This window comes from Pelophylax lessonae (assembly GCF_965119305.1).
Source record: "Pelophylax lessonae genome assembly, chromosome: 9".
NCBI lineage: Eukaryota > Metazoa > Chordata > Amphibia > Anura > Ranidae > Pelophylax > Pelophylax lessonae.
The window spans coordinates 267,495,608-267,523,473 of NC_138776.1; the positions used below are offsets into that span (position 1 = coordinate 267,495,608).

The following is a 27,866-nucleotide window of genomic DNA, read 5'->3' on the forward strand; positions in this document are numbered from 1 at the left end:
ACATTCCTCCACTTGTGGGACCAGATAATTTTCTTCATTTTGGAGATGTGTCACCTTTTCTAGGGATCTGAGATCAGCCACTAATGGGGGCAGGAAGAGGTAGGACAAAATATATCAGGTTTGCAGGGGGCAGGAAACACCACAAACACTAAGGAACCCAATCCATATGTGATAATTCCCACCAGGGGTAACTCACCTATTAACCCCTTATATCCACATCCTAATATTGTACAACCAATACAGTCCAATTAATTTTCCGCTATCCATCTACAGAAAAACACGCATAGATCACATGACCACATCACTGAAGATGGAGGAGGACCAGGATCACATGACCAAGAGAATACTAAACCTCACCCTGGAGATCATCTACCTGCTGACCGGAGAGGTGAGAGGTCACTGGGAGGTCACATGACATCACTCTTATCTCTATTAATAAAACACAGATCTGACCGGAGAGGTGAGGAGGATTCTGGGAGGTCACATGACATCACTCTTATCTCTATTAATAAAACACAGACCTGACCGGAGAGGTGAGGAGGATTCTGGGAGGTCACATGACATCACTCTTATCTCTATTAATAAAACACAGACCTGACCAGAGAGGTGAGGAGAATTCTGGGAGGTCACATGACATCACTCTTATCTCTATTAATAAAACACAGACCTGACCGGAGAGGTGAGGAGGATTCTGGGATTCTAACATGATATTCCTATTGTTTCTCCAATACAGAGATTTCCGCTTCTGAAGTCAGGTGATCATTTGACCATCACAGTGCCTCCATGTGACTCCCTAAAACCTGAGAGACACAACATGGAGAAGATTCTAGAAGTCATCAAGATGATGATGGAGCTGCTGACAGGAGAGGTGAGCGGTGCTGGGAATTCTGGGACATTGTCCAGTAACAGACAAGGGATGTGTCTGGATGGTGACTGTATCATTGTGTGTGTCAGGTTCCTATAAGGTGTCAGGATGTCACTGTCTATTTCTCCATGGAGGAGTGGGAGTATTTAGAAGGACACAAGGATCTCTACAAGGACGTCATGATGGAGAATCAGCCGCCCCTCCCATCACCGGGTAAGAGGAGACTTTATTGTAAAGGAGAGAGCAGTACGGAGGCTCCACCTAGATCCCCCATCATCTGATAAACACATAGAAACAATGTATTCAGTCAGTGTGTGTGTTTCCTACAGATGGATCCAGTAATGGGAACCCACCAGAGAGATGTCCCCGTCCTCTGTATTCCCGGGATTCCACACAGGAAGGTCACACCATCCCTCACCATCATCAGGTAGGTGGAGTTGAGGGTCGGGAACATAAAGTGATTGAACACTCTGACATGTGGAGACGATGTGTGGACTCTACAAGATGATATTTTCTATGTGATCTCACATCATAAATACTTCTATGTTACAGATGTTATTTTCTGCCATTCTGTTGGTTTAGGGTGAAGATCTGATGAAGATGAAAGTTGAGGGTGAAGTAGAAGAGACGTATGTGAGGGATGATCAGCAATATACAGAGGAGGCTGGAATGGCGAGGACATTCATAGAGGAGGACACTCCTACAGAGATCAGCACAGGTGACCCATAATATATTCTTCTCTTATCTCTGCTCTGTTATTGCACACTGATTGGTCCAAAGTAGGGCAGGAGCTGAGTGATATCAGCCAATAATAGGTTGATAATGGTCACCTCCCTGTACTGATACCCATTCTGGGGGCTGCTGCAAACTCCCTCCAGCGCTGCATATCACCAGAAGCTTAGACCTCTGGTCACTTGGTCTATGGTAAAGGGTCTGCAGGACTGAACTGCATGCCCCTCCCAGTCCTCATTGGTTCCTGCTCTTCTGACAAGGCTGTGTAAATGTAGAAGGGATCTGGTTGGGGGACCAAAGGCCCTTTGACTGAAGAGGGGGAAGAGTCCCAGCTGGTTGGGAAGAACATCTGCTCACTCATATCTACCTGATCCAGATGGAATCTTGATGGAAGTGAACTAACCCTCTCAGATCTATTGATGATGTTTTTATATTTTTCCAGGACACGCCATGGAGAAACCCTCAAAGGATCGTCTCACTTTATCTCCAGGTTGTAAAATGGAAGATGAGGACATCACAGGAGATTGTGGAGGAGAAAAGACAATGAGCTCCACTATGGATGGTGGACTTCACAGTGTGGATAGACCATGGAATCCCTCTGACTCTGAGCAACCTCGTACTGTGGGGGATGAGGCCGGAATTCGGGGGGAGGGGAAGTTTTCCTGTCCTGAGTGCGGGGAAAGTTTTAGCTCTGAATTCAGTCTTTCTGTACATCAGAGATCTCACACGGGGGAGAAGCTTCATTTCTGCCCTAAGTGCGGAAAGGGTTTTCTTCGTAAATCAAAACTGGACATACACCAAAGATCTCACACAGGGGAGAAGCCGTATTCCTGTCCTGAGTGTGGGAAATGTTTTTCCCAAATGTTCTGCCTTTCGAGACATCAGAGATTGCACACCGGGGAGAAGCTGTATTTCTGTCCTGAGTGCGGGAAATGTTTTACAGAAAGGACCAGTCTGTCCAGACATCTGATATGTCACACAGGCGAGAAGCCGTATTCCTGCTCTGAGTGCGAAAAATGTTATACACAGAAATCAGACCTTGCTTCACATCAAAGATCACACACAGGTGAGAACCAGTATTCCTGCCCTGAGTGCGGGAAATGCTTTTTACAGAAGTCAGGTCTTTCCAGACATTTGAGATCGCACACGGGGGAGATGCCGCATGTCTGCCCTGAGTGCGGGAAAGGTTTTCTTCATAAATCAGAACTTGTTGTACATCAAAGATCTCACACAGGGGAGAGGCCGTATCCCTGCCCAGAGTGCGGGAAAAGCTATACACGAAAATCAGATGTTATCACACATCAGAGATCGCATACGGGGGAGAAGCCATATTCCTGCCCCGAATGCGGGAAATGTTTTTCATGGAAGTCTTGTTTTACCAAACATCAGAGAACCCACACCAGCCCTTGAGGTGTCCTGAGTGCGGGAAATGTCTTCTATATGGACCATATTTTCCCCTACATCAGAGATCTCACACTGGGAAGAAGCACACCTTATAGTCCTCAGAAAATACGTGGTTGAGCGTTCCTCTGATCTGCTAGTGGGCGGCACAGCCAGGCACCGTGATGTACCCGTACGCTGCAGTGTACTTCCTGGTTTAGAGGTGTTCGTGTGCTCCCCCTGCTGACCTGCGCTACGTTTGTCAGCAGGTAACAGCCAATCATTTTGGCTGTATACCCGCTGATCAACTGTGGCCAACAGGATCTGGATGGATTTCTCCCTGCAGTTTGAAACTGAAAGCAAGGAGAGAAACCCAACCAGATCAGGGAGTACACACTCAATGGCCACTTTATTAGGTCCACCTTGCTAGTACCGGGTTGGACCACCCTTTGGCCTTCATTGTTGGTGGCATAGATACAACAAGGTGTTGGAAACGTTCCTCAGAGATTTTGCTCCATAGTGACATGATAGCATCACGCAGTTCCTGCAGATTTGTTGACTGCACGTCCATGCTGCCAATCTCCCAGTCCACCACATACCAAAAGCGCTCTATTGGAGGAGATGTGGGGAGTGCGGAGGCCATTGGAGGACAGTGACCTCATTGTCATGGTGAAGAAACCAGTGGTGAGATGATTGGAGCTTTGTGACATGGTGCATTATCCTGCTAGAAGGAGCCATCAGAAGATGGGGACACTGTGGTCATAAAGGGATGGACATGGTCAGCAACAATACTCAGGTAGACTGTGGTGGTGTTTATACCACTAAAGGGGTCCAAAGTGTACCAAGAAAATATCCCCCACACCATTACATCACCCCTACCAGCCTGAACCGTTACCCCCCTCCCTCCTCCCCCAACACCATTACACCACCACCACCAGCCTGAACCATTACCCCCCCTCCTCCCCCACACCATTACACCACCACCAGCCTGAACCATTACCCCCCTCCTCCCCCCACACCATTACACCACCACCACCAGCCTGAACCGTTACCCCCCCCCACCCACTTCATCCCATACACCACCACCACCAGCCTGAACCATTACCCCCCCTCCTCCTCCCCAACACCATTACACCACCACCACATGCCTGAACCATTACCCCCTCCCCCCTCCTCCACCACACCAATCCACCACCAGCCTGAACCATTACCCCCCCCCTCCTCCACCACACCATTACACCACCAGCCTGAGCCAGTACCCCCCCCCCCTACACCATTACACCACCAGCCTGAACTGTTACCCCCCCCCTCCTCCCCCACACCATTACACCACCACCACATGCCTGAACCATTACCCCCCCCTCCTCCACCACACCAATCCACCACCAGTGTGAACCATTACCCCCCCCTACACCATTACACCACCACCACATGCCTGAACCATTACCCCCCCCCCCTCCTCCACCACACCATTACACCACCAGCCTGAGCCAGTACCCTCCCCCCCTACACCATTACACCACCAGCCTGAACCGTTACCCCCCCCTCCTCCCCCACACCATTACACCACCAGCCTGAACCGTTACCCCCCTGCTCCTCCACACCATTACACCACCAAAACCAGCCTGAACCATTACCCCCCCCCCCCCCATCCTCCCCCACACCATTACACCATCACCACCAGCCTGAACCGTTACCCCCCCTCCTCCCCCACATCAATTCACCACCAGCCTGAACCATTACCCCCCCTCCTCCCCCTCACCCTTACACCATCACCACCACCAGCCTGATCCGGTGATAGAAGGCAGGATGGATCCAAATTCTGACCCTCCCATCTGAATGTCGCAGCTGAAATCCAGAATCATCAGACCAGGCAACGTTTTCCAATCTTCTGTTCTCCAATTTTGTTGATCCTGTGCCAATTGTAGCCTCAGTTTCCCGTTCTTAGCTGACAGGAGTGACACCCGGTGTGGTCTTCTCCTCCTGAAGCCCATCTGCTTGATGGTTGTATGTGTCGTGCATTCAGAGATGGTATTCTGCATACCATGGATGTAACGACTGGTTATTTGAGTTACTGTTGCCTTTCTATCATCTAGAACCAGTCTGCCCATTCTCCTCTGACCTCAACAAGGCATTTTCCTCCACACAACTGCCGCTCACTGTATATTTTCTCTTTTTCCCACCATTCTCTGTAACCCCGAGAGATGGTTGTTTGTGAAAATCCCAGAAATACTCAGACCGGCCCGTTTGCCACCAACAACCATCCCACGTTCAAAGTCACTTCAATCCCCTTTCTTCCCCATTCAGATGCTCGGATTGAACTTCAGCAAGTCTCCATTTTGCCCGCGTCTAGATGCCTAAATGTATTGAGTTGCTGCCGTGTGATTGGCTGATTAGCAATTTGTGTTACCAAGCCATTGGACAGGTGTACCTAATAAAGTGTACGGTGAGTGTAAGTCGCTGATCTCCACCATTACAAGTATAGTGTCTGTAGGGATCAGCTCCCGATCACTGCCAGCACTTAACATGTAGTCGAATACATTGTGGCCTAAATTTGTGGGCAAACTTTATTTTTTAGATATGTTTTATAACAGAAAGTAGAAAATATTGTTATTTTTTTTTTTTATATTTTGTCTTTTTTTTCACCTATATAATAACCCCCCCCCCCCAGTGGTGATCAAATACCACCAACCAAATGTGAAAAGAATGATATCAATTTGTCAATTAACCAGCCTAGTTACATATACAGCGGCAGGTCGGCTCCACCCCGCGAAATGACGCCGATTCGTGGAACCGCGCATGCGCCCATTCACCACAGGGGGAGCCAATTCGTGGGGCAGGCGGCCGCAATCGCTCCCTGTGGAGACAGAACGGCGGTCTGCCGTTGTAAACACAGCAGACCGCTGTTATGTCAGTGATGAACACAGAGATCTTCTTATTTAGGAACACAGGTCTCTGTGTTCATTCAGCAAGGCCATCCCCCACACAAATAGAAAACACCCCCTAGAGACACATTTAACCCTTTTGGTTAACTCCTTCCCTGCCAGTGTCATTAGTACAGTGACAGTGCATATTTTTAGCACTGATTACTGTAGTAATGTCACTGGTACCCCGCGCAATTGTCAGTTAAAGTCGCGCAGTGCCAAGTTGAAAAAAGTGGCCTGGTCATTAAGCAGCAAAATCCTCCGGGGCTAAAGTGGTTAAGGGGGTAAATCCTTCTGGTCCAGAAGTGCTTAAAGTAACGCAGTGCCGAATCGCAAAATATGGCCTGGTCATTAAAGGGGTAAAATCTTCCAGTCCAGATGTGGTTAAAGAAGTGCAGTGATGAATAGCAAAAAATGGCCTGGTCATGAAGGGGGTAAATTTTCCCAAGGTCATGCGGATAAAGTGGACCATTACATCATCACCTGATTGGTTCAATGATATTGACTATGTAAGGGTGATAGACTTGACTTTCAAACACCAATGTCACACACATCCATACACCTTCTCTGTCCAATGTTTTTATTGAGGTTTTCGAGACGTGTGAGCATTAAAGGAGTATAACAAAATTCCATAAACATGTATCATGGTATACAGTAGGTATTACGGGAAGAGTATACAGGTGTCTTCTAACTTGCACCCCTGATACTGCTTGTCTCTCGACAAGCCACATCAAAACCCACTATGAAGTAACCATCAAGAAAAGCAATATTGAATAATTGGATCCCGAAGAAGCCCTTGTTTTGGGCACGAAATGCGTTGATCCAAACTGTATGGGGACCTACCCAGATATGATTATCTTTTATGAATATCTTGTATTTTTTTTATCTTTGTACAAATAAAAATATATTGATTTTATTTTTGAAATTTAGCGATTGGTTTTTGGGCCACTTGCCGTCATCTCCCCCCTTTGTAGACATAACCCTCTCTTCCTAACTATTAAGGGGGGTTGTGCCAGTATTGACTGTACAGGCTCCCCCCATCCAATATTCTAACCATTATAAGTGGGGGCACAGCTTCTTCTACCCCCTGGAAATAATGTCAGATTTTACTTCCAGGCTATGATTGGTGGTACAGAAGAACGCTGAGTAAACAGGGAATTTGGGTTCCCCGCTTCCCTATCATACAGTGTGACAAACTGTCTGTGACTTACATACGGTGTCGATGATATGCCCTATTGACTTCTTTTTTCTGCCCTCCCAGGACCAGATAGGCTAGATCGGGCCCTGCCTATGCCTACACACCTAGCCTGAGGAAGCAGCCACGAAACACGTTGATGGTGTCTCTGACTGCTGCATGACAAATACCCTTTGAAGAAATATTTCTCATTCTGGTTCATAGGCTCATGCCTTTGAGGTTGCTTGATCTCCAGACAGTTTTTTTGCAACCTCACTGTCAAGGAAAATTTAGTAAGTCATAGCAAAACTGGTTGGTGGCTCCTAATTTCACTCATCGGTATCTGCCACAACCCTCCTGGGGCTTTGCAGTAGTGATGGAACCCAATTGCAGCGGGACAGCACTTCCTTCCAATCAGGACCCTCAGGAGCACCTGGAAGTGGGGAAAGGGTCCCGAAGGGTCTGTGGTGGCACAGAGGCCTTTAATGGGAAGAAGCAGAAAGCAAGGTCAGTCAATCCGAAGTCAGGGCAGGCTGCTGGCAAGAGAAGTCGATCAATCCGGAGTCAGGTCAGGCGGCTGGCAAGAGAAGTCGATCAATCCGGAGTCAGGTCAGGCGGCTGGCAAGAGAAGTCGATCAATCTGGAGTCAGGTCAGGCGGCTGGCAAGAGAAGTCGATCAATCCGGAGTCAGGTCAGGCGGCTGGCAAGAGAAGTCGATCAATCCGGAGTCAGGTCAGGCAAGGAGAGTCAAACAGAAGATCAAGGGTACAGGAACAAGGAACACGAGCACAGGACAAAAGGCAGGTATACGAGAGCAAGGAAAATAACCAAGCACTGCCTGGAAGGCGTGCTTGGTTTAAATAGATGTAGCAGGATTCCCAGCCATTTTGCTGGATGTGGGTCCACCTGGGTTACCGCTAGTACCAACAGCACATTTAAGCATGTTCTCCAAGTGTGAGCACTGAGACAAGGACACACACTTACTTATCTTCAGGGCTTAATCACTGGCACCCCCTTTCCAAGCCCTCTCTACTGGTTAGCTGGCTCCTGGATCCCTCCGACCTTCTAAAGTTGTCCCCTATCCTAGGCAGACCCCTGGGCAGTTTACAGTACTTACGACACTGCTTTCCTGGAAACTTCTGCCCCAGCAGCTCCACTCGGTCCTCAGCACAATGGATCCCTCTCTGCAGCTCAGCTCAACCTTCTGTCCTTCAGGCCGATCGCCAAGGACACCTTCTCTAGTGCTGACAGGAGGAGAGACAGCCGTCATCCTCCTCCTGGAACTCTGCTTCCAGCCAAAGACACTCTGTCATGTGCTCCCCTCAGACTTATACCCCCATCCCCGGATGCAATGCGGCAGATTCTGCCCTCTGGGATAAATACAAGCCCTGATGTTCTATTGGTCGGGTTTCCTCCACAGCCCAATAAGAGCCCTCGTTGGACACAGTGGGAAGACTTCCCAAGCTCAACAGACACACCTTGGAACACATGACAGCCTAGCTGAACAATCAGACCCCCCTGATAAGCAGGCAGGGCCCCCTTATGGGTTTTCCTAGCACCTACCTAGGAGGGTGCTACATAGAGCCAGGATCACATGACCGGCCACCTCCCACCAGTAGGTGGAGCACATAGGAGCTCTAAAGGGAAGTCAGGGACCCGGCACCATCTTGATTTTCACCATACCTTGACCTTCCCTCCCCTACCAGATCCACAGCCTTCCACCTCCTCCCTGTGCAGAACGGCGGGTCCGCATGTCGGCCGCCATCTTGCCGCGACGGTGTGCTCGCCGTGGATCTCGGCAGCGAGAGGGAAAGAGGGAACCGCCATAGACCCGGGAGAGAGGTCTCTGAGAGCGGGTGAGTACACGCCAGTGCCGTGACAATATCAAAGCATCGAGGGAACAGACACAAACACACGTTTCCAAAGCTGTTCTACTGTTTATTACACATACTTAGATCGGAAGCATCATTACAAAGGTAACTTCATGGTAGAAGAAAGTAAAGTTATAACTAAGCAATGCAGGACAATGGCAGGAAAGAATGTAGGGATGTGTGTACATCAGAGAGAGAGAGAATGTCCTACACAAAGCATGTTAGTAAAGGGTAAAATTCACAATGGTTGTGAGCTTTATACACACATACAAAATTCAGAGGTTTTTAATTTTTCTCACAATACGAGCCAGAACTACAGTATAAATTTTTTGGAAATTCCTTCTCTTTTGTACAAATTACTACACATATATGCAAGGCTTTTTTTCAGCAGGTTCTGGCACCTCCAGAACTGAATTTCTGTAATGGCAAGCGGTGTTGGTGTGTGCTGCAGGGTCCATTGATTCTGGCAGCTGGGGAATCTATTGTCCCTGAAGAGAAACTCGTTGTTGCTGGTTGAGGGTCTATTGTTGCTGGGTGCGTCAGCTGTTGCTCGTAAATATATACTGTTGAGAGAGGGGTGGAACCAAAGAACGGTGCTTGGAGGTAGGTGGGGGGTGGAACCAAGTAATGGTGCTTGGAGATGGGTATGGGCTGGAACCAAGGAACGGTGCTTTAAGGTGGGTAGGGGGTGGAACCAAGGAAGGGTGCTTGGAGGTGGGTAGGGGGGGAATCAAAGAACGGTGCTTGGAGGTGGGTATGGGGTGGAATCAAGGAACGGTACTTGGAGGTCGGTAGGTGGTGGAACCAAGGAACGGTGCTTGGAGATGGGTAGGGGGTGGAACCAAGGAATGGTGCTTAGAGATGGGTGGGGGTGGAACCAAGGAATGGTGCTTGGAGATAGGTGGAGTGAAACCAAGGAACGGTGCTTGGAGATGGGTAGGGGGTGGAACCAAGGAACGCTGCTTGGAGATGGGTAGGGGGTGCAACCAAGTAACGGTGCTTGGAGATGGGTGGGGGTGGAACCAAGGAACAGTGCTTGGAGGTGGGTAGGGTGATGAACCAAGGAATGGTGCTTGGAGATGGGTAGGGGGTGGAACCAAAAAACGGTGCTTGGATATGGGTAGAGGTATGAACCAAGGAATGGTGCTTGGAGATGGGCAGAGGGTGGAACCAAGGAACGGTTCTTGGAGATGGATAGGGGGTGGAACCAAGGAACGGTGCTTGGAGATGGGTGGGGGTGGAACCAAGGAACAGTACTTGGTGGAGGGTAGGGGGCTGAACCACGTAATGGTAGTTGGAGATGGGTAGGGGGTGGAACCAAGGAACGGTGCTTAAGGATGGGTAGGGGGTGGAACCAAGGAACAGTGCTTGGAGGTGGGTAGGGGGTGGAACCAAGGAACGGTGCTTGGAGATGGGTAGGGGGTGAAACTATGGAACGGTGCTTGGAGGTGGGTAGGGGTGGAACCAAAGAACGGTGCTTGGAGATGGGTAGAGGGTGGAAACAAGGAACGGTGCTTGGAGGTAGGGAGGAGGTGGAACCAAGGAATGGTGCTTGAAGGTGGGTAGGGGGTGGAACCAAAGAACGGTGCTTGGTGGTGGGTAGGGGGTGGAAACAAGGGACGGTGCTTGGGGATGGGTAGTAGGTGGAACCAAGGAACGGTGCTTGGAGGTGGGTAGGGGGTTGAACCAAAGAACGGTGCTTGGTGGTGGGTAGGGGGTGGAAACAAGGAATGGTGCTTGGAGATGGGTAGGGAGTGGAACCAAGGAACAGTGCTTCGAGGTGTAAGGGGCGGAGACAAGGGGTGACTTCGGTGAAAAGGGGGAGTTCCTGCACCTACTGTCTGAGGAAAAAAAGCCCGGTATATATGGATCTCTCCGGTGGCATTTCACCCCCTTTGTCTTCTCCCCGGTTTGAGACCTTTGATGTCTTACAAGTTCTATTTTCTGTGAAATACACTTCCCTCATTTGACACTTCCCTCATTCGGGGCAGGAAGGTGACTTCTGACACATGTGAGATTTTTGATGTGAAGAAAGATTGCACTTGACTGCAAAACATTTCCCGCACTCAGAACATGCATATGGCTTCTCGCCCGTGTGAGACCTCTGATGCCTGACAAGTCCTGACTTCTGTGCAAAACATTTCTTGCATTCAGGGCAGGAATACGGCTTCTGGTGTGTGTGTGATCTCTGATGTACAGAAAGATGGGACTTGACTGAAAAACATTTCCCGCACTCCGCACATGAAAACGGCTTCTCCCCTGTGTGAGACCTCTGATGTGCGACAAGTTCTGATTTCTGTCCAAAACATTTCCCACACTCAGAGCAGGAAAACGGCTTCTCGCCCGTGTGAGACCTCTGATGTGGCACAAGTTCTGATTTCTGTGCAAAGCACTTCCCGCACTCAGAGCAGGAATAAGGCTTCTCGCCCGTGTGAGATTTCTGATGTCTGGAAAGATGGGACTTCTGTGAAAAACATTTCCCGCACTCAGGACAGGAATACGGCCTCTCCCCAGTGTGAGATCTTTGATGTTTGATAAGAGTTGACTTATTTCGATAGCACTGCCCACACTCAGCACAGGAATACGGCTTCTCCCCCCTGTGAGATTTTTGATGTCTGCTAAATTTTGATTTGCCCACAAAACACTGCCCGCACTCAGCACAGGAGTACGGCTTCTTGTCTGAATGACACATTTGATGTCGGACAAATTGGGCTCTCCACAGAAAAGATTTCCCGCACTCAGGGCAGGAATAAGCCTTTTCCCCAGTGTGGGATCTCTGATGTACAGAAAGATAGGATGCATCTGAAAAACATTTCCCGCACTCAGGGCAGGAATACGGCTTCTCCCCCGTGTGAGACCTCTGATGTTTAGTAAAATCTACTTTACGTAGAAAATGCTTCCCGCACTCCGTACACGAGAACAGGTTCTCTCCTGTGTGAGATCTTTTATGCACATTAAGGTTGGATTTAAAACGGAAACACTTTCCGCAGTCAGTACAGGAGAACCTCTTATCTGTTGGAAGGATGGCACCGTCCCTCACAGTCTGAGGTTCCTCAGGATAAGAGGAATACGATGGTCCGGCACTGTCCCTCACAGTCTGAGGTTCCTCAGGATAAGAGGAATACGATGGTCCCGCACCGTCCCTCACAATCTGAGGTTCCTCAGGATAAGAGGAATACGATGGTCCATTTACACTGTGTGGTGCCGGATGGACATTTGAGGTAGCCGGGTTTTCTCCTGGACTATACTGTGTGATGTCCTCATCTTCTACTTTACAGTCTGGAGACAAAGTGAGACAATCCTCTGAGGTTTTCCTCACCTCCCGTCCATCTACTAAAATAGAGATAAAAAGATTATTACTAGACATGAGCAGATTGGTTCCCCTAAACCAGGACTCCGCCCACATCAGGCAGCTTTGTCTCTGAGGATCTTACAATTCCCCCCTCAAGGTAACTAGTAAATGGGTCCTCTGATCTCCTACCAGTTCATTTTTTTATTCATGGACCTTGGTCAGAGAGTGAAGGAACTAATATTTATAGCTACAGGAATGAAGGTATATGGGTTGAGTGCCATGGGCTGGTGTTGGGTAGTCGTTGTTTCTACCTACAGTTGTGTTCCTCAGTAACTCACTTACCTAAGAGAAGCCTCAGAGGTCACACACTGCTGTGGTCAAGGCCTGTATCTGAACCTGAAACCTCTGCTTTGTCTGGCAGTAACTCTACTGCTGAGCCACCCAAAAGACAGCTCCCTGGATAATGCCCTAAAGGATTCTGCCTTGAACCTTGAACCCTTTGCTTCTCCCATGAACTTCCTATTTAAGCCATGTCTCTGCACTTCCTGTTTGCCAGATTATTGTGCTCTCTCCAGCCAATATCTTGCTTCTGCCGTCCGTATCTTCACTACCACTTGTTTCCGACCTTTGGCTTGTTCCTAGACTACGCTTCTGCTTGATCCCAGCCTGCAACAGATTACACTTTTGTCTATCCCTACTTGCTATATCTGCTACTGAACCCTGTCCTGCTCACCTCCTAGTGGGGCGATCCTGAGGACCAGGACCTGATACTAACACGCAGCAAAACCCATCCCTATCATCAGGAACTCTGGTGAATACCAGTTACTACTTAGACCCCGGTGAGCCTGTGTCATTCTCCAGGGTGATCTGCTTCTGTACTTATCCAGCTGGTCGGTGGAAGCCCTTAATACTGCCATATCTACTGGTCTCCGAGCCAGACTCCATATCGTGACGAGCTGTCTCCCATCTCCTGAGGGCAAACTCATTGACCTGGACAAGCAGCATCTCATGGCACATCCCCCCCCCCCCCAAATGGTGAAAATCAACGTTTTGCTTCCAGCTGCACCCCAGAATCTCCATAAATCCAGTCTAGAGACATAAATTGTGTCTGCAGCACAGAGAAGGAAGATTATACAAGAGAAATACAGGAATACAGCTCAGGAAAGTGACCAGGGTATTACAGGCTGATATCACCCAGTCCCAGCCCTACTCTGGACCAATCAGTGAGCAGTATGGGTGGAGGAATGGATTTAGTGTTAATGACCGACCTGTGCTGATCTCTGTAGGAGTGTCCTCCCCTATAAATGTCTTCAATATTTCACCCTCCGCGATATACGTCTCTTCTTCGTCTTCTTCTTCTTTAACCTCAACTTTAATATCTATCAGATCTTCATCCTAAACCAACAAAATGATAGAAAATATCACATGTATAACACAAACTCCAATTATGTGAGACCACGTAGAAAAAAATATCTCCACAAATCCTCTCCATAAATCTCTTACATGTTCTAGATCAGGGATCCTCAAACTACGACCCTCCAGCTGTTCCAGAACTACACATTCCATGAGGTATTGTAAAACTCTGTCATTCACAGACAAGACTAGGCATGATGGGAATTGTAGTTACTGAACAACTGGTGGGCCATAGTTTGAAGACCCCTGCTCTAGATGATCTGGCCTACCAACCTTGAAACGATGATGAATTGATTGATCTTATTGCCTGGAATCCTGGGAATAGAGAGAATGGGGACATCTCTCTGGTGGGTTTTCTGTTACTAGGTGTTGTGAACAAACCTCACACCAGGCTATTAAATATACGTATTGATGGTGCTCTTAGTCTTACATGGTGCAGAGATTTTACAACTCATGGGACCACCAGCAAACTGCGAAGGATCAACATCGGGGTTGAATAACTGTGCAGGTAATTACACACCAAAACAGCTGCCGCTTTTGGGGTTGATTTACTAAAACTGGAGAGTGCAAAATCTGGTGCAGCTGTGCAAGGTAGCCAATCAGCTTTAAATGTGTTCAATTAAGCTTTGACAAAAAAAAACCTGGAAGCTGATTGGTTTTTATGCAGAGTTGCACGATTTGTGAGTTCTGCCTTCAACTTTTTGCTAAAAGTTTTATAATAGGTCATAAAACCTGCTAATGGGCAGTTGGCTTGGGTAATGTCTACTTAGCAGTTTTTATCCCTTAGGCCTGGAAACGGGAATGTTTTATGACCACTACTAAAGGGGGGGGGGGGGGGTCAGTTCCTCCAGTTTTCATCTAAACAATATTATGACGGCTCATTAACCATTAAAAGGACTTGGTGCTCTGTTTTCCAGATATCTTGCTATGGACATTTTAAGATTAGCTATTGACCGCTGGCCCTCACATGAAACTCAATCACACAATACTTCTTAAACTGCTCTTTAAATTTTCACTATGAGTATATTTATAAAAAAATATTTAATGTAACAAACATGCTTGTGTACGATTGTAATCATCTACCTGATGATGGTGAGGGATGGTGTGACCTTCCTGGGTGGAATCCCGGGAATACAGAGGACGGGGACATCTCTCTGGTGGGTTTCTGTAGCTGGATGACTCCACTATGGTGTCCTGGTGCAGATCTTTGTGTCCTTTTGGAAACTCTGACTCCTCCATCACCCCATCCTCATCCTCCTCCTCTTTTATCTCTTCTTCACCCTCAACTTTAGAATCTCTCAGGTTTCCACTCTGAATATATAATAAAAATGACATCAATGGTAACAATGCAGATAATGTACAGATCCTAATGATACTATCAGTGATTGTTCCTCATCTACCTGATGATGGTGGGGGATGGTGTGACCTTCCTGTGTGGAATCCCGGGAATGCAGAGGACGGGGACATCTCTCTGGTGGGTTCCCATTACTGGATCCATCTGTAGGAAACACACACACTGACTGAATACATTGTTTCTATATGTTTATCAGATGATGGGGGATCTAGGTGGAGCCTCCGTAGTCTGTACTGCTCTCTCCTTTACAATAAAGTCTCCTCTTACCCGGTGATGTGAGGGGCGGCTGATTCTCCATCATGACGTCCTTGTAGAGATCCTTGTGTCCTTCTAAATACTCCAATGCCTATATAAAGAAGTGGACATGTATGCATAGTACAATGACCATCCAGACACATCCCTTGTCTGTTACTGGATAATTTTCCAGAATTCCCGGCACCGCTCACCTCTCCTGTCAGCAGCTCCATCATCTTCTTGGTGACTTCTAGAATCTTCTGCATGTTGTGTCTCTCAGGTTTTAGGGAGTCACATGGAGGCACTGTGATAGTCAAAGGTTCACTAGACTTTACTGGAGTAAAACTCTGTTTTGAAAAAACAATAGGAAATAATATGTTAGAATCCCGTAATCCTCCTCACCTCTCCAGTCAGGTCTGTGTTTTATTAATAGAGATAAGAGTGATGTCATGTGACCTCCCAGAATCCTCCTCACCTCTCCGGTCAGGTTTGTGTTTTATTAATAGAGATAAGAGTGATGTCATGTGACCTCCCAGAATCCTCCTCACCTCTCCGATCAGGTGTGTGTTTAAGTATTAGAGATAAGAGTGATGTCATGTGACCTCCCAGAATCCTCCTCACCTCTCCGGTCAGGTCTGTGTTTTATTAATAGAGATAAGAGTGATGTCATGTGACCTCCCAGAATCCTCCTCACCTCTCCGGTCAGCAGGTAGATAATCTCCAGGGTGAAGTTTAGGATCTTCCCAGTCATGTGACTCCGGTCCTCTTCCATCCTCATTCGTGCCGTCATTTGATCTATACAGGTCTCCCCGTAAACGGATAACTTTGGGAAATGAAAGCAAGAATTATTTGGATGGTATTTGTCACACAATAATAGTAAGTGGATGTGAGTGGGGTAATAGGAGGATTGCTGTACATTTAGGAACTACAACCCCCATGGGAACACATTTAGTTTGGACTGTTTTGTGTTTGCTATATTATCGAGGCAGAACCCTATTGGCCTGCTGGATCAGAAATCCCCTTTTCTCTGTTGGGTTTGTTTGGTTTATGAACTGATTTTGATTTGTTTTATATCTGCAGACAAGAAATGATAAATACGATCCTTATTCGGTCTTAATGTTTTGCTCTGAGGCAGAGCTGTCAATGTAGGGCCATCATGATGTTCAGGCAGGGGAACATTCTAGGGTTTGTATGGCTAATGGACTGCCTCCCCAGATTCACAACCCTGATCTCTGGCCACCTATTTATGGTGATGAGCAAGCAGACCTCCTCTAAGAGCGAATGCCCACCAGGCGATGAAGGCAGACTGTCCTACTTTTTTGCACTTGGTATTCTGGATTGGGATGATGTTTAATATTTTCCTCCCTCTAACACCAATGATGGAACATGTTCTTCATGGCAGGCTGGGGAATGTTTCCTTCCTCCTGACCAGCAATGTAAGGGGCTCTATGCTCCATACTCCTGACCCCGGCACTCCATCGTTGTGTTGGCTGCATAGTGTATTGATTGCCCATTGGCTGCCTGTGTAGTGTAATAATTGCCCTTTTTTTAGGCCATGTATGGTCAGGATGTCCATTGTCTTGTCTATTTATTGCTTCCTGGAAACTTTACCGACCACATTTTAGGTTGAATATCTAAGACTGTGATAATTTTGCAAAAATGTAATTATGAATATTTACTACATCTTTACCTTTTATACAGTCAGTTCCATCCCTAAATAAAACCCCCACTTCCCAATAAAAGCGGTATAATCCATTAGTATAGACTGATGAGGTGAGAAGTTGATTAGAGGGTAAGGGGACACATCTCCAAAATGAAGACAATGTTTCCGGTCCCATGAGAAGAGAAATGTTCTGACCCTTAAGGGGTTAATCTACATTTCCACACTATATATGCGTGTATCATCATCTGCTGGAGATAAAGGAGGTCACAGTGACTATGGAGGAAGAGGACGGACATGACGGGGGGGGGGGGGGGGGTTACTGGGTGTAAATAGAAAATAAGATCTTATTACCTCCTCTGCTGCCACCTCCAGCGATGTCTCCTCTCTACTTCCTCCCAACTCACCTTTAACCCGGAACTTTCTATTTATACCTGACATCACTTCCTGTCTTCCATAGAGACTTCCTGTCTGGGTAGAAGTGACATCACCACCTTGTGGAGATCAGAGGAACTAAAGCCCAGAGAAACGTCTCGTAGTGTGAACACGTCCTTGTGCTATGTGTGTATTATACGAGGAGGACTTTGTGGGAATAACAGAAACTTGGTTTCACAGCTTACATAACTGGCTGAAAAATATTAAGGGATATTTCTTGTATCGGAAGGTAGAAGAGGGGGAGGGGTGTGTATATATATAAAGGGTGTAAGGGTGGTAGAGAGGAGTGACATTGTGAATGGGACGAGGGGAGGTGGAATCCGTGTCAGTAAAAAGAAGAAGAGGGAAATTACTGGTGGGAGTATGTTACAGGCCCCCCCCCCCCCCAGCCTGAAGGAGGAGGAAAAGCTGGACCTTCTATCACAGTTAGGAATGGCGGGAAAGTAGGGAATTGTCATCATAATGGGGGACTTAAATTATCCCCATATCAACTGGGCAGAGGGGACAGCTCACTCATTAAAGCCCGTCATTTCTTGATTGTTTTACAAGACAACTTCATGTATCAACTGGTAGATTCTCCAAATAGAAAAAATGCATTGCTAGATTTATTCATTACAAACGTTCCAAGTCTGATCTCAGATTTGGAAATACAGGACAACTTTCGATCTAGCGATTACAGGATGATCACATTTAGCGTAAATCATAGGAAAAAGAAGGCAGGAAGGGAGCACAAGAACTCTAAATTTCAAAAGACAAAACTTTTTTGAACTGTGCTCAATACTACAAGACCTAAATTAGGACCTAACCCTAGAAACTGCACACAGGAGAAATGGGAATGCTTTAGGAATAAATTAAACAAAGGTATCACACAGTGCATTCCAATGGGCAAAAGATATAAAAGAGCAAAGGTTAACCCGTAACATAAAAATTCTTATTAGAGAGAAAAAAATGGCCTTTAAAAAATATAAAGAGGAGGGGGTATTGTCAGCATACCACCACTACAAGGAATGCAATAAGAAGTGTAAGAACGAAATCAGGATGGCTAAAAAAGACTACAAGAGACATATAGCAGAGGAGAGTAAAAAAAAAACCCCAAGGAATTCTTTAGATATATTAACAGTATGAAAGCGAGATCAGAGCACATTGCCCACATAAAAGACGATGAAGGGAGGATGGTTATGGATGACACAGAGAAGGCAACTGTACTAAATGCTTTCTTATCCTCAGTCTTTACACTGGAAAAGGAAGGGTATACCGACCCCGATAGTATTGTTAGTAGCACATAACAGGATGTACCCTCGTGGCTAACAGAGGCTGGAATCAAGGAAAGACTAGATAAGCCTAACACAAATAAATCACCAGGACCAGATGGCTTACATTTGCGAGTCCTCAAAGAACTCAGTCAGGTTATAGCTAGACCACTATTCCTAATCTTTGCAGACAGCATACTGCCAGGAATTGTACCAGCTGATTGGAGACAAGCCAATGTGGTACCAATATTCAAAAAAGGGCAGAGACATATTTTTGGAAACTACAGGCCAGTCAGCCTGACATCAATAGTAGATAAATTATTGGAGGGGATGATAAGGGACTATATTCAAGAATTTGCTGATGAAAATGGTATCATTAGTAGTAATCAACATGGGTTTACGAAGGATCGTTTCTGCCAGACCAATCTGTTAACATTCTACGAGGAAGTGAGCTGCCATCTAGATAGGAAGAGGCCTGTGGATGTGGTATATCTGGATTTTGCAAAAGCATTCAATACAGTTCCCCATAAACGCTTAATCTACAAACTGAAGTCTGCAGGCATCGACCATAAGGTTTGTTCTTGAATTGAAAACTGGTTACAGGGGCACGTCCAAAGGGTGGTGATAAATAATGTGTACTCAGGCTGGTCTAGTGTGGTAAGTGGGGTACCCCAAGGCTCTGTCTTGGGACCAATTCTGTTTAATTTATTTATAAATGATTTAGAGGATGGGATAAATAGCTTAATATCAGTTTTTGCGGACGACACAAAAAAAAAAAAAGCAGGGCAATAACTTCACATCAGGATATAGAGATTTTACAGAAAGACCTGAACAAAATAATGGGGTGGGCAACTACATGGCACATGAGGTTTAATGTGGAGAAATGTAAAGTAATGCACTTGGGGGCTAAAAACATAAACGCAAACTACTCACTAGGGGGTGAACCCCTAAGGGTGGTAAGGATGGAGAAAGATCTGGGAGTCCTAGTAGAAGACTGAGCAAGAGCATGCAGTGTCAATCTGCACCTACCAAAGCCGGCAGAATTTTAGCATGCATAAAAAAGTGGATATATTCCAGAGATAAAAGTATAATCCTGCCACTTTATAAAACTCTGGTCCGGCCACATCTGGAGTATTCTGTCCAGTTCTGGTCACCAGTTCTCAGAAGGGATGTGCCGGAGCTGGAGAAAGTTCAGAGAATGGCAACGAAATGAATAAGGGGACTGAAGGACCTCAATTACGAGGAATGACTACCAGCACTAAATGTATTCTTGCTGGAGAAGAGACACTTGAGAGGGGACATGATAGCAATCTACAAATACCTCAATGGTGACCCCAAGAAAAAAAACTATTCAGTCTCAGAGAGTGTAAGAGGACATGGGGCCACACAATGAGATTAGAGGAGAAGCCGTTTAACCTTAAGCTGCGTAGGGGGGGTTTTACCGTCATGTCGGTAAGAATGTAGAACTCTCTTCCACAATTGGTGGTGTCAGTGGGAAGTATGGATATTTTTTTAAAAGACTCTTGGATGTGCATCTTAGTGACCACAATATACAGGGATATGGGAAATGATTACTGACACTGACACACATACACCTACACAGGTCGAACTGGATGGACTATTATCTTTATTCAACCTTACCTACTTTGTAACTATGTATGTACTGTATATCCTTTTAGATGGAGTCATCTCCACTCCCACCAAGGGGGAGAGAAAAATATTATACAAGCAATAATGTCTGCAGTGTCCAGTGGTAATCTCACTCAGGAGTCTCATGGAGATCCTGGGAGATTTGCCTCAACTGCTGTGAAAGCTAGGAGAGAACCCTCAAAATCACGTGTCTCTCAAGTTCCCGGAGTTTACAAGTATGTATCTATTAGGATAAGCAATACACACACAGCACAAGGCCGTGTTCACACGATGACACGTTTCTCAGGGCTGTAGTAGGAGGAAAATAAGTCCAATTGTTGGCTCTTAGGGAGAGTAGGCTAAGTCCCATTATTGGTGTCAGTGAGATAAAATACGTTCCATCCTGGGTGTCAGTGGGATAAGAGAAGTCCCATCATTGGTGTCAGTAGGAGTCAAATTATTCCCATTGATGGAGTCAGTAGTTGTAAAAAAAAAGTCCCAATGTTGGTGTCAGTAAGATAAAAAATTTCCATTGTTGGTATCAGTAGAAGTAAAAGGAGTTCTATAGTTGGTGTCAATGGAATAAAATAAGTCTCATTACTAGTGTCGGTGAGATAAAATACCTTCCGTCCTGGGTGTCAGTGGGATAAAAGAAGTCCCATAATTGGTGTCAGTAGGAGTCGAATTATTCCCATTGATGGAGTCAGTGGGAGTAAACCAAGTCCCATTTATGGAGTCAGTGGGAGTAAACTAAGTCCCATTGTTGGTGTCAGTGAGATAAAAGAAGTCCCATTGTTGGTGTCAGTAGGAGTCAAATTATTCCCATTGATGGAGTAAAACAAGTCCCATTGTTTGTGTCAGCGAGATAAAAAAGGGTCCATTGTTGGTGTCAGTAGGAGTAAAATAAGTTCTACAGTTGGTGTCAGTGGTATAAAATAAGTCCCATTGTTTGTTTTGGTGAGATAAAATATCTTCAGTCCTGGGTGTCAGTGGGATAAAAGAAGTCCCATCATTGGTGTCAGTAGGAGTCAAATTATTACCACTGATGGAGTCAGTCAAAGTAAAATAAGTCCCATTGTTGGTGTCCGTGAGATAAAATAAGTTCTATTGTTGGTGTCAGTAGGAGTAAAATAAGTCCCATTGTTGGTGTTGGCGAGATAAAACACCTTCTGTCCTGGGTGTCAGTGGCATAAAAGAAGTCCCATTGTTGGTGTCAGTAGAAGTCAAATTATTCCCATTGATGGAGTAAAATAAGTCCAATTGTTGGTGTCAGTGAGATAAAATAAGTTCCATTTTTGGTGTTAGTAGGAGTAAAATAAGTTCCATTGTTGGTGTCAGTAGGAGTAAAATAGGTTCTATAGTTGGTGTCAAGGGTATAAAACAAGTCCCATTGTTGGTATTGTCAGTGGGATAAAAGAAGCCCCATCAGTGTCAGAAGGAGTCAAGTTACTCCCATTGATGGAGTCAGTAGGAGTAAAATAAGTCCCATTGTTGGTGTCAGTTAAATAAAATAAGTTCCATCATTGGTTTCAGTGGAAAAAAATAAGTCCCTTTGTTGGTGTCAGTGAGAGCAAAGTCTAACCCCAGCCCAGCAGTGATGGTCAGTGTTGGTACCTACCTGATCACACGCTTCTAGTCCGCTGCCTCTCTGCTGATATCAGAGTTCTACTTTCACTCTCAGAAAGGAGGTCACTCCACCCAACAGTCGGATATAATTGCAGTGCCTGCTGATGGAACCCAGAAAGTGTTCCAGCAGTTATCACCTCACTGACACTCTACACAGGGTCCCGGAACCTGCAGGATGAGGACATGTTGGTTCAGTAGCCAAAATCCCGGGACTGTTCTGCAGAAACTGGGACACTTGACAACAATAACAAGGCCGTGGTCACACTACGAGACGTTTCTTGGGGCTGCAGTTCTTCTGAGCTCCACAAGATGGTGATCTCACTTCTACTCAGACAGGAAGTCTCTATGGAAGACAGGAAGTGATGTCAGGTATAAATAGGAAGTTCCGGGTTAGAGGTGAGTTGGGAGGAAGTAGCGAGGAGACATTGCTGGAAGTGGCAGGCAGAAGAGGAGGTAATAAGATTATTATTATTATTATTATTATTAATAAGGATTTCTATAGCGTCAGCAATTTACGCAGCGCTTTACAATATTAGAGGGAGACAGTACATATACAATACAATAAAATACAAGAGGATTTAGAGGGCCTTGCTCAGAAGAGCTTACAATCTTATTTTCTATTTACACCCAGCAACCCCCCCCCCCCCGGTCATTCCCGTTCTCTTCCTCCATAGTCACTGTGACCTCTTTTATCTCCAGCAGATGATGATACACACATATATAGTGTGGAAACCTAGGGGGTGGATCTCTTTCCATTACGCACCACCAACTCCCAGCTTGACCAGTTTTATACCATGTACCTTACATTTATGGTCTTGTCCACCAGCAACCCACCAAGCTGCCTACAGCCAGAAGTTTCTTCCCCCTTAACTCAAAAAGTAATATTTCCAGGCTTTAGTGGCATAATAAAGACACATTGGTTATAGTCCAAAAACTCACATCTTATGACAAAAGTCCAAGTCCCTATTCACTTCAGATCAGTGCTGATTGTTGAGTGTTTTAAGGCTCATAGTTAAGGAAGCCCAGGTGAGGGAACTGAAGACAATTCCATGTAGCTCTCTGTTGCATCCTTCTTCTTTAACTACTTCCTGACTGCGCTTTAGCCAAAAGACGGCTACAGTGTGGTCATCCAGTTCTGAGGGGGCACCCATGGACATCCTTCCAGAACTCAGCCTCCTACGTCCCCCCTGGAGGGTGCATCCGGCATGCTCTGCCACTGCTGTGTCCTTCAGATCATCATGGTAAAGTGCCAATCATAGTGGCCCTTTACCGTGGGATCAGCTGTGTCCAATCACAGCTGATCACATGTAAACACAGTTGTCGGTTATCGACAGTCCTTTCATCCCACGCTTTGTCTGTGTGAGGAAAGGAGGGCCGTTAACCGGCACGCCTGTCAGCACATTGTTTACAGTGATAATCAGTGCCCTAATTATAATATAATTATAAGTGCAGCCCTATCAGTGCAGCTTATCAGTGCCCATCAGTGCTGCCTATCAATGCAGCCTCATCAGGGCCTCCTCTCTAGTTTCCCCTATTAGTGCCCATCAGTGCTGCCTATAAGTGCCCATCATTTCCGCCTATCAATGCAGCCTCATCAGTGCCCATCAGTGCAGCCTATCAGTATCACCTATCAGAGCAACCTTATCAGTGCTGCCTCATCAGTGCCCATGAGCGAAGAAGAAAAATTATTTATTTGGAACATTTAATAACAGAAAAATGTTTGGTCTACCAATACAGTGCAGATAATTCTCCACTATCCATCTACAGGGAAACCTGTATAGATCACATGACCACATCACTGAGGATGGAGGAGGACCGGAGTCACATGACTGAGAGGATACTAAACCTCACCCTGGAGATCATCTACCTGCTGACCGGAGAGGTGAGGAGGATTCTGGGAGGTCACATGACATCACTCTTATCTCTATTAATAAAACATAGACCTGACCGGAGAGGTGAGGAGGATTCTGGGAGGTCACATGACATCACTCTTATCTCTATTAATAAATTACAGACCTGACCAACCAGAGAGGTGAGGAGGATTCTGGGAGGTCACATGACATCACTCTTATCTCTATTAATAATACACAGACCTGACTGGAGAGGTGAGGAGGATTCTGGGAGGTCACATGACATCACTCTTATCTCTATTAATAAAACACAGACCTAACCAGAGAGGTGAGGAGGATTCTGGGATTCTAACATGATATTCCTATTGGTTCCCCAATACAGAGATTTCCTCTTCTGAAGTCAGGTGATCATATGACCATCACAGTGCCTCCATGTGACTCCCTAAAACCTGAGAGACACAACATGCAGAAGATTCTAGAAGTCACCAAGAAGATGATGGAGCTGCTGACAGGAGAGGTGAGCGGTGCTGGGAATTCTGGGACATTATCCAGTAACAGACAAGGGATGTGTCTGGATGGTGACTGTATCATTGTGTGTGTCAGGTTCCTATAAGGTGTCAGGATGTCACTGTCTATTTCTCCATGGAGGAGTGGGAGTATTTAGAAGGACACAAGGATCTCTACAAGGACGTCATGATGGAGAATCAGCCGCCCCTCACATCACCGGGTAAGAGGAGACTTTATTGTAAAGGAGAGAGCAGTACGGAGGATCCACCTAGATCCCCCATCGTCTGATAAACACATAGAAACAATGTATTCAGTCAGTGTGTGTGTTTCCTACAGATGGATCCAGTAATGGGAACCCACCAGAGAGATGTCCCTGTCCTCTGTATTCCCGGGATTCCACACAGGAAGGTCACACCATCCCCCACCATCATCAGGTAGATGAGGAACAATCACTGATAGTATCATTAGGATCTGTAAATTATCTGCATTGTTACCATTGATGTCATTTTTATTATATATTCAGAGTGGAAACCTGAGAGATTCTAAAGTTGAGGTTAAAGAAGAGATAAAAGAGGAGGAGGATGGGGGGATAGAGAAAGAACACAAAAAACTGTACCAGGACACAATGGTGGAGTCATCCAGCTACAGAAACCCACCAAAGAGATGTCCCCGTCCTCTGTATTCCCGGGATTCCACACAGGTAGGTCACAACTATGGACACCATGATTAAATTGGTGGAATTACAGGGGTCTTCAAACTACGGCCCTCCAGTTGTTCAGGAACTACAATTCCCATCATGCTTAGTTATGTCTGTGATTGTCAGAGTTTTAAAATGCCTTATGGGATGTGTAGTTCCACAACAGCTGGAGGGCTGTAGTTTGAGGACCCCTTATCTAGAACATGAAAGTGATTTGTGGAATTGATCTCTGGACCCTACAAGATGATATTTTCTGTCCTTTTGGTTTAGGGTGAAGATCTTATAGTTATAAAAGTTGAGGTTAAAGCAGAAGAAGAAGAGACGTATGTGAGGGATGATCAGCAGTCTATGGTGGAGAATGGAATGACGAGGACATTTATAGAGGAGGACACTCCTACAGAGATCAGCACAGGTGGGTCATAATGTGTATGTCAGGACACAATAAAACACAACCTTCTGCGGAAATTACCAGTAATCTGGCTGTCAGGGTGAGCCCCTTGCTTGAGTACTTTTAGTCACTGACCTGGAAAAGGTGTGCAGGTGGAGGGAAAGTTCAGGGGGAGGGAAAGAAGTATGAATTTTGAAGTGCTTACCCTCATCCCACCGCTATATAAAGCACAGACGTTTACATGCCTATAGTAACAAAATCACATCGTTAAATGATTGGAACCATTAACAGAAAGTGGCCAAAAATGCATCCCTTAACCCCATAATGGTTCTCTTCAGGATGAGTCCAGTCTTCATCTTAGTTAGGCTCTGGTGGGGCTCAGGCCCGCTGGTATTACTAAATGGCTCAGCAAATAGTGCTGTGTAGTGCTTCCCGTGTTAGGAAGAAAGCAAAGAATGGTGGAGGGGGTGGGAACTTTTGCCTTCTAATCCCCCCTCCCCCCGCTCTTTTTACTCTTATAAAGACAGTTCTCATTGGTCCCCTCATTCTCTAAGGTAGATGAATTTAGAAGTGAACTGTTGGACGTCAGGAAGAACTTAAGTAAATTCTGGTTTAAGTGAACTAATCTGCTCAAGTCTAGCAATAACTTTTTATTTTTTTTAGGACTTGAACGGGGTGCCAGGAAAACCTCAGAGGATTTTCTCACTTTTCCTCCAGACTGTGAAGTAGAAGATGAGGACATCACACAGTATAGTGCAGGAGCAGACCTCTTTACCAGAAATGTCCTTTCGGATCCACACCTTGTAAATGGACCATCGTATTCCTCTTATCCTGAGGAACCTCAGACTGTGAGGGACGGTGCCGGACCATCGTATTCCTCTTATCCTGAGGAACCTCAGACTGTGAGGGACGGTGCCGGACCATCGTATTCCTCTTATCCTGAGCAACCTCAGACTGTGAGGGACGGTGCCGGACCATCGTATTCCTCTTATCTTGAGGAACCTCAGACTGTGAGGGACGGTGCCGGACCATCGTATTCCTCTTATCTTGAGGAACCTCAGACTGTGAGGGACAGTGCCGGACCATCGTATTCCTCTTATCCTGAGGAACCTCAGACTGTGAGGGATGGGGCTGTCCTTCCAACAGATAAGAAGTTTTCCTGTCCTGAATGTGGGAAATATTTTCGTTATAAGTCCGTTTTTCATGTACACATAAGAAGTCACACAGGTGAGAAGCCGTATTCCTGCCCTGAGTGTGGGAAAAGTTATTCACAGAAGTCCCATCTTTCTATACATCAAAAAACTCACACAGGCCAAAAGCCGTATCCCTGCCCTGAGTGCGGGAAATGTTATTCACAGAAGTCTTATCTTTCCACACATCAGAGATCCCACACAGGAGAGAAGCCGTATTCCTGCCCTGAGTGCGGAAAATGTTTTTTACGTCAACAACTTTTAACTAGACATCAGATGTCTCACACGGGGGAGAAGCCATATTCCTGTCCTGAGTGCGGGAAATGTTATTCACAGAAGGCCCATCTTTCTTTACATAAGATGTCTCACACGGGCGAAAAACCACATTGCTGCCATGAGTGTGGAAAATGTTTTTCACAGAAATCTTATCTTACCACACATCTAAAATTGCACACAGGGGAAAAGCAGTATTCCTGTCTTGAGTGTGGAAAATGTTTTGCACATCGACGTGATCTAACTAGACATCAGACATTTCACACGGGGGAGAAGCCATATTCCTGCCCTGACTGCAAAAAATGTTTTTTAAAAAAATCTGAATTAGACAGACACCAAACATCTCACACCGGAGAAAAGCCGTTTACCTGCCTTGTGTGTGGGAAATGTTTTTCACACAAGGCAAGTCTTTCTGTACATCAGAGAACTCATACAGGCGAGAAGCCGTATTCCTGTCCCGAGTGCAAAAAATGTTTTTCAGAGAAGTCTAATCTTTCCACACATCTGCGATCTCACACGGGGGAGAAGCCGTATTCCTGCCTTGAGTGTGGGAAACGTTTTTCACGGAAGTCTTATGTTTCTGTACATCAGATGTCTCACACGGGCGAAAATCCCTAATCCTGAGTGCGGAAAATGTTATTCACGGAAGTCTGGTCTTTCCACACATCGAAAATCACACATTGGGGAGAAGCCATATTCCTGCCCTGAGTGCAAGAAATGTTTTTTTAACAAAATCAGAATTGGACAGACACCAAACATCTCACACGGGGGAGAAGCCGCCATGTTCCTGCTTGAGTGCAGTAAATGTTTTGCCTATCGACACGATCTAACTAGACATCTCAGGCTTTACATGGTTTTCTGAGTGCAGTAAATGACGACAACTTCTAGCTAGACTTCAGTTGCCTCACACAGGTGAGAAGCCGTATTCCTGCTTTAGTGCAGGAAATGTTTTCCACATCGACATGATCCATCTAAAGATCTCAGGCTAAATTTACATGGTTTCCAGAGTGCAGTAAATGATGACAACTTCTAGCTAGACATCAGTTGCCTCACACGGGGAGAAGCCGTATTCCTGCCCTGAGTGTGGGAAATGCTTTTTACATTGACAAACTTCTAGCAAGA

General features: G+C 46.0%; 4 protein-coding genes across 4 annotated transcripts in view; 3 read left to right on the plus strand and 1 right to left on the minus strand.

The window, feature by feature from the left end:
* LOC309562972 (uncharacterized protein) overlaps positions 1-27,866 on the plus strand; it is a 581,033-nt gene that overhangs the window by 253,965 nt on the left and 299,202 nt on the right.
* Positions 10,793-15,990, minus strand: LOC309563980 (uncharacterized protein; the record flags this gene model as incomplete). Its single annotated transcript, XM_082268610.1, has 3 exons — positions 10,793-12,279; positions 15,535-15,586; positions 15,934-15,990. The coding sequence occupies 3 exons, from the start codon at positions 15,988-15,990 to the stop codon at positions 10,925-10,927; spliced, it is 1,464 nt and encodes a 487-aa protein (XP_082124736.1). The 3' UTR covers positions 10,793-10,924.
* LOC309563981 (gastrula zinc finger protein XlCGF66.1-like) lies at positions 23,580-24,484 on the plus strand (the record flags this gene model as incomplete). The annotated part of the gene is made up of 3 exons (XM_082268611.1): positions 23,580-23,721; positions 24,072-24,206; positions 24,293-24,484. The coding sequence occupies exons 1-3, from the start codon at positions 23,626-23,628 to the stop codon at positions 24,482-24,484; spliced, it is 423 nt and encodes a 140-aa protein (XP_082124737.1). The 5' UTR covers positions 23,580-23,625.
* LOC309562723 (uncharacterized protein) lies at positions 25,235-27,788 on the plus strand. Its single transcript, XM_082267010.1, has 2 exons — positions 25,235-25,305; positions 25,945-27,788. The coding sequence occupies exons 1-2, from the start codon at positions 25,242-25,244 to the stop codon at positions 27,360-27,362; spliced, it is 1,482 nt and encodes a 493-aa protein (XP_082123136.1). The 5' UTR covers positions 25,235-25,241; the 3' UTR covers positions 27,363-27,788.

Coding starts and splice junctions, on each gene's coding strand:
- LOC309562723 (XM_082267010.1), top strand. CDS start 25,242: ATGGTGGAGAATGGAATGACGAGGACATTTATAGAGGAGGACACTCCT. Junction 25,306..25,944: donor TCCTACAGAGATCAGCACAG/GTGGGTCATAAT, acceptor TATTTTTTTTAG/GACTTGAACGGGGTGCCAGG.